At 41.3% G+C, this 13582-nt stretch overlaps 1 protein-coding gene across 2 annotated transcripts in view; it reads right to left on the bottom strand.

Annotated features, from left to right (window-relative positions):
• nos1 (nitric oxide synthase 1 (neuronal)) overlaps positions 1 to 13582 on the bottom strand; it is a 36779-nt gene that overhangs the window by 4892 nt on the left and 18305 nt on the right. For both annotated transcript variants that reach the window (XM_038704330.1, XM_038704331.1), the window contains 18 exons: positions 12789 to 12930; positions 12573 to 12712; positions 11431 to 11605; positions 10809 to 10910; positions 10307 to 10501; positions 9739 to 9824; positions 8814 to 8958; positions 7804 to 7908; positions 7663 to 7721; positions 7429 to 7545; positions 6652 to 6826; positions 6179 to 6317; positions 5432 to 5510; positions 5110 to 5303; positions 3521 to 3690; positions 2016 to 2226; positions 934 to 1021; positions 96 to 217 (listed from right to left, as the gene is read on the bottom strand). In XM_038704330.1, coding sequence (XP_038560258.1) covers positions 96 to 217; positions 934 to 1021; positions 2016 to 2226; positions 3521 to 3690; positions 5110 to 5303; positions 5432 to 5510; positions 6179 to 6317; positions 6652 to 6826; positions 7429 to 7545; positions 7663 to 7721; positions 7804 to 7908; positions 8814 to 8958; positions 9739 to 9824; positions 10307 to 10501; positions 10809 to 10910; positions 11431 to 11605; positions 12573 to 12712; positions 12789 to 12930 — 2444 coding nt within the window. The remainder of the gene's footprint in view (positions 1 to 95; positions 218 to 933; positions 1022 to 2015; positions 2227 to 3520; positions 3691 to 5109; positions 5304 to 5431; positions 5511 to 6178; positions 6318 to 6651; positions 6827 to 7428; positions 7546 to 7662; positions 7722 to 7803; positions 7909 to 8813; positions 8959 to 9738; positions 9825 to 10306; positions 10502 to 10808; positions 10911 to 11430; positions 11606 to 12572; positions 12713 to 12788; positions 12931 to 13582) is intronic.

The following is a 13582-nucleotide window of genomic DNA, read 5'->3' as shown; positions in this document are numbered from 1 at the left end:
GCAGAGGAAATCCACTGCAAAGCCCCCTTTATGAGGTAGCAATAAATACATATATATATACATATTCAAAGGAATGAGAAAAAAAAATAACCAACCTTTGTGTTCAAGGTCGTATAGTCTCTGTTGCCAGAAGCTTCTGAAAGGGGCAATACCTGTTCCTGGACCCACCAGGATACAAGGTGCTTGGTTGTCTTTGGGAAGCTGGAATGAAGGAGCACTAAAACATTGCAAGAGACAAAAAAATATAATTAGTGAAAAAAGTATCCTAAAAGTGACCACAAAGCTTGTGAAATTCACTTACAGGAACACAAACATGCTTATTCACATTCTTGCAAACATTTAGATGATTAGATTAATGCCACTCATCTCTGTATGCTAAATAGGAAGCTAACTTAGTCAGCAAAGCTTAGTTCAAAGACTAACAACAACTACTGCCTATCAGCTCCTCTGAAGCTCACTAATTAGAACGTTCTGACAACTGACAACTGACAAATTGCTGTTTTGGGGGGGTTTGTGCTAGGCTTTGTTGGTCCGCAACCAGTGGAGACACCAGGAAGTTACTAGGTGCAACTAAGAAATAGTCTGGCACATAACCTGTGGTAAAAGCATTAATATGCTGGGGGGTTTTTTGCAGACTAAACAAACAAATGACATAAAATGTGGTAATTGGTGAGCTTTTGAGGTGCTGGTTGGTTTTTGCTATCTCTGGTCAGAGCCCAGCTAGCTCTTTCCTGGTTTCCAGTCTTTGTGCTAAGCCAAGTTAGCCAGCTGCTGGTGGTAGCTTCATATTTATTGTATATACAAATATAAGCGTGATTTCAATCTCATCGAATTCTCTGCAAGATAGCAAATTAAGTTATTTCACAAACTGTCAATGTTTTCCTTTAACATGCCACAATCCTAAGTCAGTCTACAAAACACTGTAATATTTACCTGCGCACAAAACACGGCACCATTTCCCCCTTCTCTATCCTGTTGAGCCACGATGAACACACTCCATGGTGGATAGGTCCCTCTCCATCTGAAAGGGATGAAACAAGAATTTTACCTGTTTCTCTCCCCACCACCTCCCACTCTCTTAAGGTACACAAACAAACAGGAGAATATGGCCCTAACATGTTTTTCAAGGCTAGGGCCATTCCTTTCTCTCCTTCTAAAGGGAAATTACAGTGATTTAATCGTTGCTGTTTGCTTAAGTACACATTACATGTGAGAGAAAATAGTAGGGATAGCATCTGGTAATGTTTGCTGACTACTTGACAGGCTGGGAGTATAGATGTTAATTGCTATGGTGGAGATGTAACAACCTTCTGATATACTATGCAACATATACTACGCAAGACTAACACTGCACATTGAAACCCAAATAGCATTACATATACTCTCAGACAGACTAGTATACCTGTTGTGTTTGTGTCCATATCTCTAAATATAATCTGTGTAGAAATTTAAAAATCTTCCCAAGGTGTTTCTAAATCTATGTTTCTTGTAATTACAGTTGCTGTCTGGCTGCCCTGTAAAGCACCCTGGCTTTCCAAGATAACTTAGAATCAATTTTCTTTGAGCCATCCGAGGGTTTTCAGAGAGGCTTTGCAGCCTAGTCATTTGACTTTGTCAAGCCTGCAACCTTAAAACAGCCACAGCGTAGTGCCTTTTATTCATGACATAAACTGAACAGAAGTAAAATGTATATGTATAGAGGTTATGTAGTTTGGGGTTAGGGGTTCAAATAATAACTGCTAAAGACAATATACTACAAACCACAGTGTATGATTGAGTTTACTTTGTATTTTTACTTAAATATGAAGAAGGCCATACACATTCCAGAAAATAAAAAGAGATCAGTTTCAGACCCTCAAAAACCTAATGGGAGCATTAATGTCCATATGACCAGAACACCTGTGGCTACACCTACACAGCCTTCAAATCCTTGGAGAGATGTTAGCTAATGCTGAGCTTGGTAAGAGCAGCTCTTGAACTGAAAAAGAAGCCCCAAATGAGTAGTAGGTCCTTACCTCTGGCATGGTAAGAGACAACAGCGACGGTGAGGTGGATCTCTCCTGGGTGTAGGTCTGGAGAGGAGCTGATGGAGTAGTAGCGAGGCTGCAGCAAGGGAAGCTGGGTGAGCAGCAGAGTGGAGGGCATCTGGATGGAGGGAAACTCCTCCAGCACCTCCACCAGTGTCGGATTATTGTACCACTTCCACTCCTCATACTCCTGCAAGCCCTGTGATGTCAAGGAGAAAGACAAGATGAGATAAAAGTACAGGTAGATGTTTATTGGATTTAATGTCTGTCTTGGTAAGTTGGTTTTGCAACAATAACTGGTAAAAAACAAAAGAGGATGGTTTCCTCTTTTAAGTCTGTAAACATTTCTGACTTGAAAGCAGGAGGCAGCCACATGCAGAGCCATTCACCATTAACTGCCCAACTGTTTTTGTGTGTCATCACTGACATTTGGATGTGATGAATTTAGAGCACTGTCACCAGGCTAAAAAACACTGATATGTTCCCAACTTTTGCTTTGTTGTCATGCTGCTAATGAGCAACACAGTGCCCATTTAGAAGCCTGGTGCGGTCTCCATTCTGAGCCTGAAGCACTATTTGAAGCGCTGTATGTACAATTAGCAAAATTTCAACAGCAAAGGAGGTTTGGGGCCTGGGTTTCTCAATGTTGATCCACAGATGGGGTTGTGGGACTTTTCAGAAACTGATAGTTTCATTCAGATATTGGTAATAACTTTCTTTTAATATTTTTGTTCTATCAATTCCCTATTTCATGCTTTTGAAAACAGATAATAAAAACAAATGAGAGCTTGACAGTTCTGTAAAAAAACAAACAAAAAGGGGATTAGAAAAGTTTGAGAGACCCTGCATTAGTCCTGATATTTAGCGCATACAAACAAAATAAAAAATAAACGATCTGCAGTGCTGATTCTACTGTTCTATTTCATTTTCTAAATTCAGAAGCCTTCCATCTTTTCCTCTCGCTTTGGTGACAATGATTCGATGTATGAGCATATGAGTCACTGCTTGGCCTCTGCCAGCCCTTTCCACACATTGACAAAAATGGAGAGTGAATTGTGGGAGGCACTGCAAGGAGGGAATGGCTCTGGGTTAGAACGATCAACGGCTTTAATTTGGCGCCAGCTGACTCCAACTGTACACATTTCCATTAGTGCAAAGTGCATCTAATTGGCTTTCAGACACAGAAAACTATATCCCATATTTTGATAGCAAACATGATGAATGTGTTGATTATTGTTGTGCCTTAAACACATGGTGACTTTTTCTGTAACTGTGCTATGAAATGTGTTCTAATAAAAAGTGAAAAAAAAATGCCTGCATACATTTGGCTGTGAACAGGAAGGAGAGAGTATATTTTGGGATATAGCCTACGCACATACATCTCAAATCCCTCATGAGTTTGTCACGAACTAAGCTAAGCTCTCTGCGCAGCAGCAGCTCAATAATTCTAAAGGTCAGTGTTAATGGTAACGCAGAACACTAAGTGAATTTACCTTACTGAGGATCTCTAGTTTCTTTTTCTGTTTCTCATCGGTTGCCAGAGCAGCAAACTGCTGTAGCAGCACTGGGCTCGGTGGGGTGGTGATGTCCAGGAAGTACTGGAAGGCCTGGAAGATTGTGCACGGAGGGATACGAGGATCATTTGTCCAGTTACTGATTACCCCTGCAGAAGAGAAGAAGGTTAAAGGTAAATTAATTCATATTTTATATAAACAGCGGATCAAATTACTTTGTGTAACATGAAAGGGAATGCTCATGGAAATAAAACGATAGATAATTATCTCCACTCTCTACAGTTCCCCACAGCTCTAAGGAGTGTTTTGGTTTCTTATAGCTCTTTGTTTAGTTTTTCTGGCCTGCAAACTCTTATAAACCTCCGCTGCAGTTGCAGCAGGCAGCCATTTCTACTGAAAAAGCATTGATAAACCCACTGCCAACCTGCCAAGCACCAAATGATCCTGTTTGTCAGGAGTTGGTTGAGACCAAAACAGAGCTAAGAGGACACTAGGTATTGGACTTGCATCTGTCAAGTGGCCAGAAACACAACTCCAAATGAAAGCGAATGTTGCTCTGTGTCTGTTGAATGTGTAAATAGGACGTTGTTTCCTAGCTTGTTCTCCACAACACCTTTATAAAAAGGTGATAATATGTCAGTCTTGTGTTAACAGTTACACTCTGGCCCGCTGCCCCGTAGTAGCCCAAAACATTTTTTTAATGTTTAAACTCCACCTGTCATATTAGCTAAAAGACAGTTTCACCAGATTTGCAACGTGAGATAATTTCCTGTTTTATTGACAGTAAACTAATCAAAACTCTATACTTGCCACCCCTGGAGCTTACAAGAGCCCTGCTCATGGATTGCTTTTGTGGAGCAGGCCCCTGAATCACAAAGAGGTGCTGCACTAGCCAAAATTATATTTTAAAAAGTATATGCCCACTTAACAAATGATTGAGATGACACTGTAACATAGTATAACAGTTTTAAGCAGATATTTTGAAGTTATTTATTAATAATGCATTTGTCAACAACTACAAATCCTCATATTACACATTGTTATCTAATGATATGGATTTTCGAAACATATTTGGACATCTTTAAACTTACTTGGTTATTTATGTGTAAAATGGTTACTAAATGCTTTTACACAATTTGCCCAAAAAACTATTATGGAGCAGTTATGCTGTCAAAAGACTCAAATTATCCATGCTGAGGACCTAGCATAGTATGAAAGTAGGAAGTTTATTAAGCCATTTACCAAGAATGGATTTATCTGTCAAGGTAAAGTTTGATGAAGTACACATACTGTGTTTAAGAAACACCTTGCTTCACAGTCACAATGAAATTCACACTCAAGTCACCCAGTGTAACCACAACTGTTTGCCAATATGCAGCTTCACTGAATGATTTCTTGGCATATATACCTTGCTAAAGTGTGACTTCATGTTGTCTGTTGGCAGGAGAGAATGTTTCTTATTCATGTTTTGATTTTGACATTCTGCCCAGATATCAAATTGCAACCCTCCTGATTGCACGCCTACTGTATTCGTAAAGTAGCGTGGCGTTGCTAATAGCATCACCCACCGAGGGCAGTGTTCCTCTCCTCCAGGAACTCCACTTTGACAATTTGATTGACAGGTGCAGCATCCTCCAGTTTATCTATGAGAGCCGTCACCAGGTCCTCGTGGTTGCCAGGGAAGATGCCCAAATGGTCACCGGGCTGGTAGCTCAGTCTGTCGTGGTTGTTTGTGTGGAGCCGCACAAATATGGTGGAGCGACTGTAAAAGAGATCAGAGATTTGGGGAACAACACTTCACCATTTTCAGTCTGTTCAGACAAAATAAAAGACAAATATGTGACTTATTTCTTTCCTGTAAAAGTGTTTCATGTGTCACTCCATACTTACTTGGATTTGGAAGTTTGTAGGTTTTGAGATTCCAGCATCTTTGCTCCATAAACCTTCTTCTTGTGAATGCTGTATAATGCTGTTGGCAGACATAAATTAAACTATATCACATACATGTACTTTATTTAGAGACTTAGATAAAATCTTTATCTATAAATCCGATTTGCTTTTCAAGTTCATCATTATGGGAAATACCAATGCTTATGCACCTGTAAGAAATTTCTACTGTTTTGTCCATCCCACATATAGCAATGAGGGTGGGGTAAATAACAGAAATGCCTCTATGTATAATGCAATACAGTTCAACAGCACCACAACGATCATTTTGGAGGATGCAGTTTACTATCTTGATAGTCATTTACAATTATTGGATGCTGTCTAGCCTTAACCCTTGTTCACAATATTTCTCATTTAAAATGCTATAATTTACTAAATGAATGCATGAAAATTAGGATACAGACCACTGGTCTATTTCAGACCTGATCCAACATTTAGACACTAGAACTCGAGACCTCTATATCTAAGGAAGAAAGGGCTTGAAATCTTATTGCATTATCATTTTTCATTCCAAAAACAGAGTCACAAATCTCCAGGTGATTTAACGGATGAGTCACTGGTCTTGATCAATAATATTACCATTCCTGCACAGATATATTACAGTCATTTTGTGTTTATTAGCGCTTATTTCCCCATTAATATCAAGATGCCAACAGTTCATTACTCACTTCCAATAGGATTATTCTTTACCTTCTGTGAGGACTGGGGCCTCGGCTGTGTACGTCAAACGGAACTTGCTCTTCTTCCAGCTGCGGACATTGCTGATCAAGGAGTCGTTGGCCTTTTCGATGTTCACATCATCGCCGACACAGAACACGTCACAAGCAGCCTTGATATGTAACAACACAGTCACAGTAAATAAGACCATTATTCAAAGCTCCCTTTCACACCTACACAGGAATGACAAAGGATTTGGAAAATAATCGATCCGCCAGTAGGCCTCCACCAGCTCAAGGTCTCGTATGGCCAAAACTATTACCTTGACTGTTGTGGTTGCACAGAAAACAGTGGACCATATTAACATCAAAACCAAGTCTTGAGAAGTAACCAACATGCCAATCATCAATTAAAGACAAAAACTGTGTGCCCATTTCAAGCACACCAGACCATTATGATTGACAAAGTTAAACCAAGCCCAGAGGGTCTTAGCCCAAGAAACCAACCTTAAAAACCTTCTTGGCCCAGGTTCTGAATGACTCCTCCTGGCCACACAGCTCATCTCCTTCTCCCATGCGTAGGATGCGCTCCCCTCCCAGCTCTTCAAACAGTGTGTCCACAGCGTGGGCAAAGGCGCAGAAGTGTGGGTAGGCCCTGGAGCCAAGGCCAAACACTGAGAACCTGAATAGAGAGGTAGGTAGTGTTAAAACAGCATAACACCAACCAAGACAATCGCAAACCACCACCAGAGAGCTCACATTAGAGAAGTCCTGTCTCAAAACACACGAAACAGCTGACGTATTTCTGAATACTTATCATGCTTTGTTTTAGATAGATGTGAACATGAAATGGGGCACTTCTGTCAGAACTGGTGCCGTGTACTAAGGCAGGAACAGATTTCAGGACCCAATTGCATACTAAAATACAACAGGCTGTAAAAGCAGAGGATATAGTTATTGTCCCAAATAAATCCAAACAAAGAAATCCCACAAAAGTAAAGTGATGAGGGGTTAAATACCAGGGGCGACCGAGATTTTTCAGCAGCAGCCCTTAAACTATGGAATGCGCTATCTCCACAGGTCAAATTGGCCTCAACCCTCGAATATTTTAAATCCCGTCTTAACTCACTTGTATTCCCTGGCTTTTAACCCAGCATGAGAACTGTGTGGTCTTATGTTGTTTTATGTGTTCTGTGTTTTTATGTTTTATTTCTTGTCCAGCACTTTGTAAACCTTTGTTTTTTAAAATGTGCTAAATAAATAAAATGGATTGAGGTTTTTTACCTGACGTTGGCGAGAGGTCCGGTACTCTCAAAGTTAATCTTGGCTTCTGGCTCATCACTGGAGGACTTGCGGGTATCAGAGTAGGAAGACACGCTGTTGAAACGGACCTTGTAACTCCTGGACAGGAGACAAAAGCAGAGAGATGAGGCACATGGATGTATAACTCAAGGGACACAAAAGATGGAAACTGACATGTACGAATACAAACACGGGCAAGTCGGGGACAAAACTCACTTTCTATCTTCAGTATTTGATGTTGGGTGGCGCATCTCCATTAAGGCAGCTCCAAATTTCTACAGTAACCAAAGAAAGGCTATTAGTAACCTGTGCACATGTCCTGTGCTTAATTAACTGTTGATATATAAACATACATACCTCTCCATTTTCAGGTGGATCACCATTGCCAAACGTGCTGGTCACCACTAACACCAGCGTCTCATGCTCCAGATCCACCACATCATACTCATCCATTGACATGACCTGCAGATATCACAGAAGAAGAGCGTCATAATGATGACTCTGAACCACCACTTCCATGGTGCAGTCTTTGTCTCACTCTAGTCTCCTTTACACACGCTCCACATGAAGGATAACTTGAGCATGTAAATTAAGACTGAACACACAGCCGTTGGCTGAGGAGGAGGTTGTAATGACCACTCTGTCCTCGCCTCTAACGAGATGATAATATGCTGCTGCCGCCACACAACGAGCATCCATGATGCACACCACTCATCATGATGGTGTTTGTCTGCCACGGAACACACTTGCATTACACATGCACACACACACACACACAACCAAAGGCGTGAGGCGAAAACAGGCGTTAGCCCCACATCAATGACGATTTGCCCCGGGTGTTTGCATCTGCCCTGCGATCCACCAACACCCACTTCAGCGGAACACATATCCACACACTTGCAAGCACAAATCTCTTCCTGTATGATTGATCCCACTGGGAAAACGGGAAGGGAAAATAAGACATGACCTGGAGCAAAAGCACGCAGTGCATGATTGAGAGCAGCGTGTTTAGTTTTTTCTAACCAGATTTGCACAGCCAGAGGCACTTCAGGATCTTGTGTTAAACTACTGCACTGCTCAACGCTTCAGTGGTTAAATCTTTCCTCTGACCTGCGGCACTTTGCTTCATAAGAGAAGGAGGAAATGTGACAAAAGACAAATTTTCTTCTTCTACACTCTTGTTGACTGTACACAACTGGCATCAGCTTGGCTTCGTCAGTCAGAGAGCGGGGGGCGGGGTTCTGGAGGGATATTGGATGGAGTGATGTCTCTGAATTCCTCCTTTTTCCAATTCGACGTCCATATTTTGATACATAAGCTCGTGTTCAACTTTCAGATAAGATGATGCAATGTGGGAGCAAGCGTACCTTTGCGTCAAATGCGTGCTTGAAGATTTCACAGAGAGTTTTGGCATACTCTTGCGATTTGCCCGTCTCTGTGGCAAACAGGATTGTTGCTTTCACCCTCTTGGCCATGGCCTGGCCCATGAGCTTAGCCGAAAACTTGACTGCCCTGCAGAGGCAGAGAGAGAGAGAGAGAGAGACCGTAAGAGTGAGACGCACAGAAAAATACAGGACAAGGAATCGTATCATTACATTCATTCATTTAGCTGATGCTTTTATCCAAAGCAACATACAATTGCTTTATATGTCAGAGGTCGCACACCTCTGGAGCAACTAGGGGTTAAGGGTCTTGCTCAGGGACACATCGGTGTCTCACAGTGGATTCGAACCCGGGTCTCTCATACCAAAGGCATGTGTCTTATCCACTGCTCCGTCACCACCCCTTCATCTAAGGGCTAGTGATCTAAAAAGGTCACAGTTTGCAATCTATGATTCTCTGCCAAGACCAGTCGACTCCCTCGTGTCGATATTGAGGGTAGTGTGGCTCACTTCAGCAGGCATTGTGTCAAGGTAGCGGATAGGTGACAATCATGATTACCTAGCTTGTCATATCCTCGAGGCAATTATATTAATAGCAGAACATACGCATGCACGAGTGCATGCATACATAAACAACACACTGACAAAGCTTTGATTACTCCCTGAGGGGTTGATTGGATGAATTTCACTGCTGAGTACACCAGCTTTCTTCCCATGTGTCTAACTTTTGTCAGGAAAGTTTACTTGTTTGGCCTTAGATTATCATACACACATCCTACAGTATATTATCTTTGACATTTGAGCAATTTAGCCTTGACTCTATAAATAAAGAAGAAATCAAATTAATCCCTAATTAGCAAAACCTAGCATGGTTTACTTCTTTCTTCTTTCCGTGTGACTGCACACTCACTTGGCAAGCTTCTTGAATCCGATGGCTCTTTTCTTTGTGGGCGTCCCATTGACTCCTTTCCACACATGGGTATTCCAGGCATCAGCCTTTAGTACATAGGAAAAAATAATAGAGTTCAGAGGCTGTCTAAAGTTAAAATCCATTCAAAGATACTGATATATCACCTGGGATATCCAGTGTATTCCAGGAGTGACTCGGTATAAAGAGCTGCAATTCACTATTCATTTAACTATATATGCTATCCTTTAATGTGCCTGGTCTACTTGTATTCCAGGTATTGATTTCTAACTTTAATTTACATTAATACCTTCCTTAATATAGTTTGGCAGCCAAGCAGTTTGTAAACATGGGCGCATGTCTATAATTGTGTTGGTGCCCTCTGCCAAAAACACAACATCGCATAAATTGCATTACAGTCTGTTGAAGCTAATGTCAGTGCAGATATTATTATGTTAGCCTGTTTTTTTGGTGGTTTCAGCCTGTGGGAAAAGCTTAAGCTATAAAGGAACTATAAGCACTTGATGATTTAGATTTTCAGAATAGATTTTTTTGTATACCTCCCCCTCACCTGGTACTCAAAGGAAGGAGTGAGGCGGTAGTTGAGCATTTCTTGGTGGAAAACCGGTGTGATACTTCCCGACATGGGAGGCACAATCCACACCCAGTCTCCAGGACAGCCACCTCGCACCCGATACTCATTCTCCATGTGCTTCATGAAGGACTCTGTGGCTGAGTGATGGTCTACTATGGTCACTTTGCATGACTAAAAATAGGGGACACAAACAATTAACTAATTTATGTATTTTCTCTGCTACTTCACTAAATCACAGTACTTACAGCATTGAAGTTGCAAAATGTAGCTTTCTCGATCAAAGTTGAGAGAGTCATTTCAGAACCAAATGATATATTTTTCAATTACAGTTAGTGATACTTTTTAAAATTTTTTAATTTGTTTGCGAATGTCTTGGTTGGTTTACATCTAACAGTGGATGCAACACATTTGACATTCAGTCACTTCTGTTTCTGATACCGTATTCATTTAAATGAACAATGTATTAAGATGTACCTACCTGGAAGCTGTAGAGAACAGCAATGTTGATCTCCACCAGTGCCTTGTCTTTCCAAAGGGAGGAAGTCTTCCTGGTGTCTAAGTCCATCTTGTTAGCAACCTCCTACATAATGTAGAAAGAACATTTCTAATGTGAAAGTCACAGTGCTGATTGGTACAGTTGCTGAAATGCTTTTTTCCTGTCTTGACTTGTGACTAAACAAATGCAAAGATAGTAGATTGTCCTAATTATACGCTGTATCAAAGAGAATTTAATTTCCACTAAAATCTTTGGAAATTTTGGTGCGAAATGCTACGGAATAGCTTATGATTCCATTTGCCTCTCCGCATACAAATAAAATAGATACATAGATAAGTAAATACATATTTTGGCATAATATTAAAAATGAACACTGTATAATTTATACTAAGAGAGTTTGTGACAAAGTACAAGGAGGCTTTATTTCTTGTCAAGTGCTGTTAATCAGCTTTCTCCTCGGTGTGCACAATTAGAAGAAGAATGGCATTTTGATTGGGTTATTTGGTGACAACACATGCTTCTCTCCGCACAAGGCTTCTGTCAATCCGTGCCTCTGATTCTTCACCCATTTCCAATGGACTTGTATTTTGGCACAACACACTACCTCCAGAATGTTGTAGCGTGAGGTGTCGCAGAAGTCCCTCACGCCAATCTCTGTGCCCATGTACCAGCCGCTGAAGGGGCAGCCAGTGAACTCCAGGCCACCGATCTCTAGCATCATGTTGGAGACCGCCGGGAGGCCGTACCACTTTAGTTCCAGGTCCTTGAACCACTCGTACCTGGGTAGACCAAACAGGGGAATTGCGGGTGGGAGCAGCTATTTCAGCTAACTCAATTTGCACAGTCACACACACACTATAATAATTTGTGACTCTCTGTTTGAGCATGGATACAGTATTTACCCTCAGACACATATCATAAAAAAGGAGTCCAGCCAAAAGCAGCATTAACACAACGAAACCACTTTTGACAGCTTTTCAGTGCTGGACAGAGAAGGCAAGACCTCAATCTACCTCCCACCACTCATTCCTTGCACCCTCTAGGGGGACTGATAGCATTGCTTTCAGTATATTATTTGCAGAGCTGGGTCTAATCTCGTGTAATGATGAGAATCTGTTGGTGGTCGCAGCCTGAGCCAAGCTGCTGCCAGAGCTGATGGCCAGTTGATGCAGGGTATGGAGCAAGAGATGCCAATTTGGGGGGAGTCTGGCAGAGAGATCAGTGTGTCAAGGGATTCTGAAATGCTCTCTGTAGCGTGTAGCGATGTAGTGGTAGCTCTGTGTGCATCTGTGCCTGCATGTGTGAAAACCAGTGTAACAGTAATACCCAATTTATTACTGTGATTATGGGTATTCGATACAGAAGCTTAATACTTAAGATCTCAAGGGCATTATGGCTTTTGTAGAGTAGCTACCAATGTAAGAAAAGTTTCCTTACAAGTAAAATAAACACACAAGAATAAAAAGCAGGAGGAAGCTTGAAACCTCACTAACAAGCCCCATGGTTACCACAAAAGCTAGAATATAAACAGATAAAGCATGGCTAGCTGTGCTTTCTGGGAATAGTCAGCACAGTTGGATTGTGACGATAACCCAATCAGACATCTTGGCATAAAAGTACCCCATTGTTTAAGAGGTGTTGTTGAGATGTGTGAGTAGGTGGATGTCTTTTTGCGCAACCCCCTCTGTTATTGTGTTGCTACATTCTGTATATTTTGTGCATGCTTAGAGAAAAGGCATAACTCACTTTGGGTGTGTGATCGGCACCTCCAGGACGAGGTCCTCCGGGATCTCAAACAGCTCAGGGTCATTTCCATTGGCTTGTAGCAGGAGGGGCAGGACATCAAAACGACCCTTAGGAGGTTTCCATCCCAGCTGCAAGCAGATCTAGTGACCAACGGCAACATGTGAGCTTTTTTTGCAGCTTTACCTCACTGATTCAAAAATACAGCTCTTTGTGTACCTCAGTAAATTCAACATTGGCAGGATCTCCAATGATACGTCCATCAGGTTGTTTGTAGCCTGCATAACGAATCAGCTGAGTGTTCCACACTCGGAAGTCACGGTTGCTAGCTACTCTCTGTGGAAATATAGTGATGGCTGACCTGAAAAAAAAAAAAAAAAAGGATTTTTATTTTTATAAATATCTTAGATCAACAGCGTACTGATCTCTGTACATACAAGCATTAGATAGTGTATATGAATATTTATGCACATTGACAAGATTGCAAACAGATGGTTGGCATTGTGCATGTAATCTGCCCAAAGGCATGTTCAACTATGTTATATTAAAGGACTCCTAGCAGGGCCTAAGCTTAGCTACCTTTGGTCTGTTCTACATCCCAGTGGTGTTTTAATACCATGACCGGGTAAAAGTGTTAATACTGCTAAGCCGGTTGTAAGTCGCTCACGAGGGAGAGCAGCTGGTGTGAATCTGGGCCAGTTGTGCTAGCAGTCTACATCTGCAGGAAACAGTCTCTCAGCTTGGCTTCGGAAACTAGTATGGGCAGGGTATAACGTAATAACTGGTGGTTGGGTTATTTGATTTCCAAAAGGGGTTTGTTGTAGAAGTATTGTGTAGTCTGATATTGATATTATAAATCAGTTATAAAATCAGTTATAAGCCATTTTAAATATGGTTTCCAGGTTGTAAAAACTCCCTTTGACTAGTTAGATTTTTACACAATAATCTTAGTTTTAACAAAAGTTTACTGCAGTGTTGATATAACCTAATTTCCCCATGAAATCCACCACTTT

This window comes from Micropterus salmoides, unplaced genomic scaffold, assembly GCF_014851395.1.
Source record: "Micropterus salmoides isolate LMB-PRFRI ecotype aquatic unplaced genomic scaffold, ASM1485139v1 Ms_hic_scaffold_7, whole genome shotgun sequence".
NCBI classification, from domain to species: domain Eukaryota; kingdom Metazoa; phylum Chordata; class Actinopteri; order Centrarchiformes; family Centrarchidae; genus Micropterus; species Micropterus salmoides.
The sequence above is the reverse complement of the archived record's forward strand: the minus strand, read 5'-3'. Positions and strand labels throughout refer to the sequence as shown.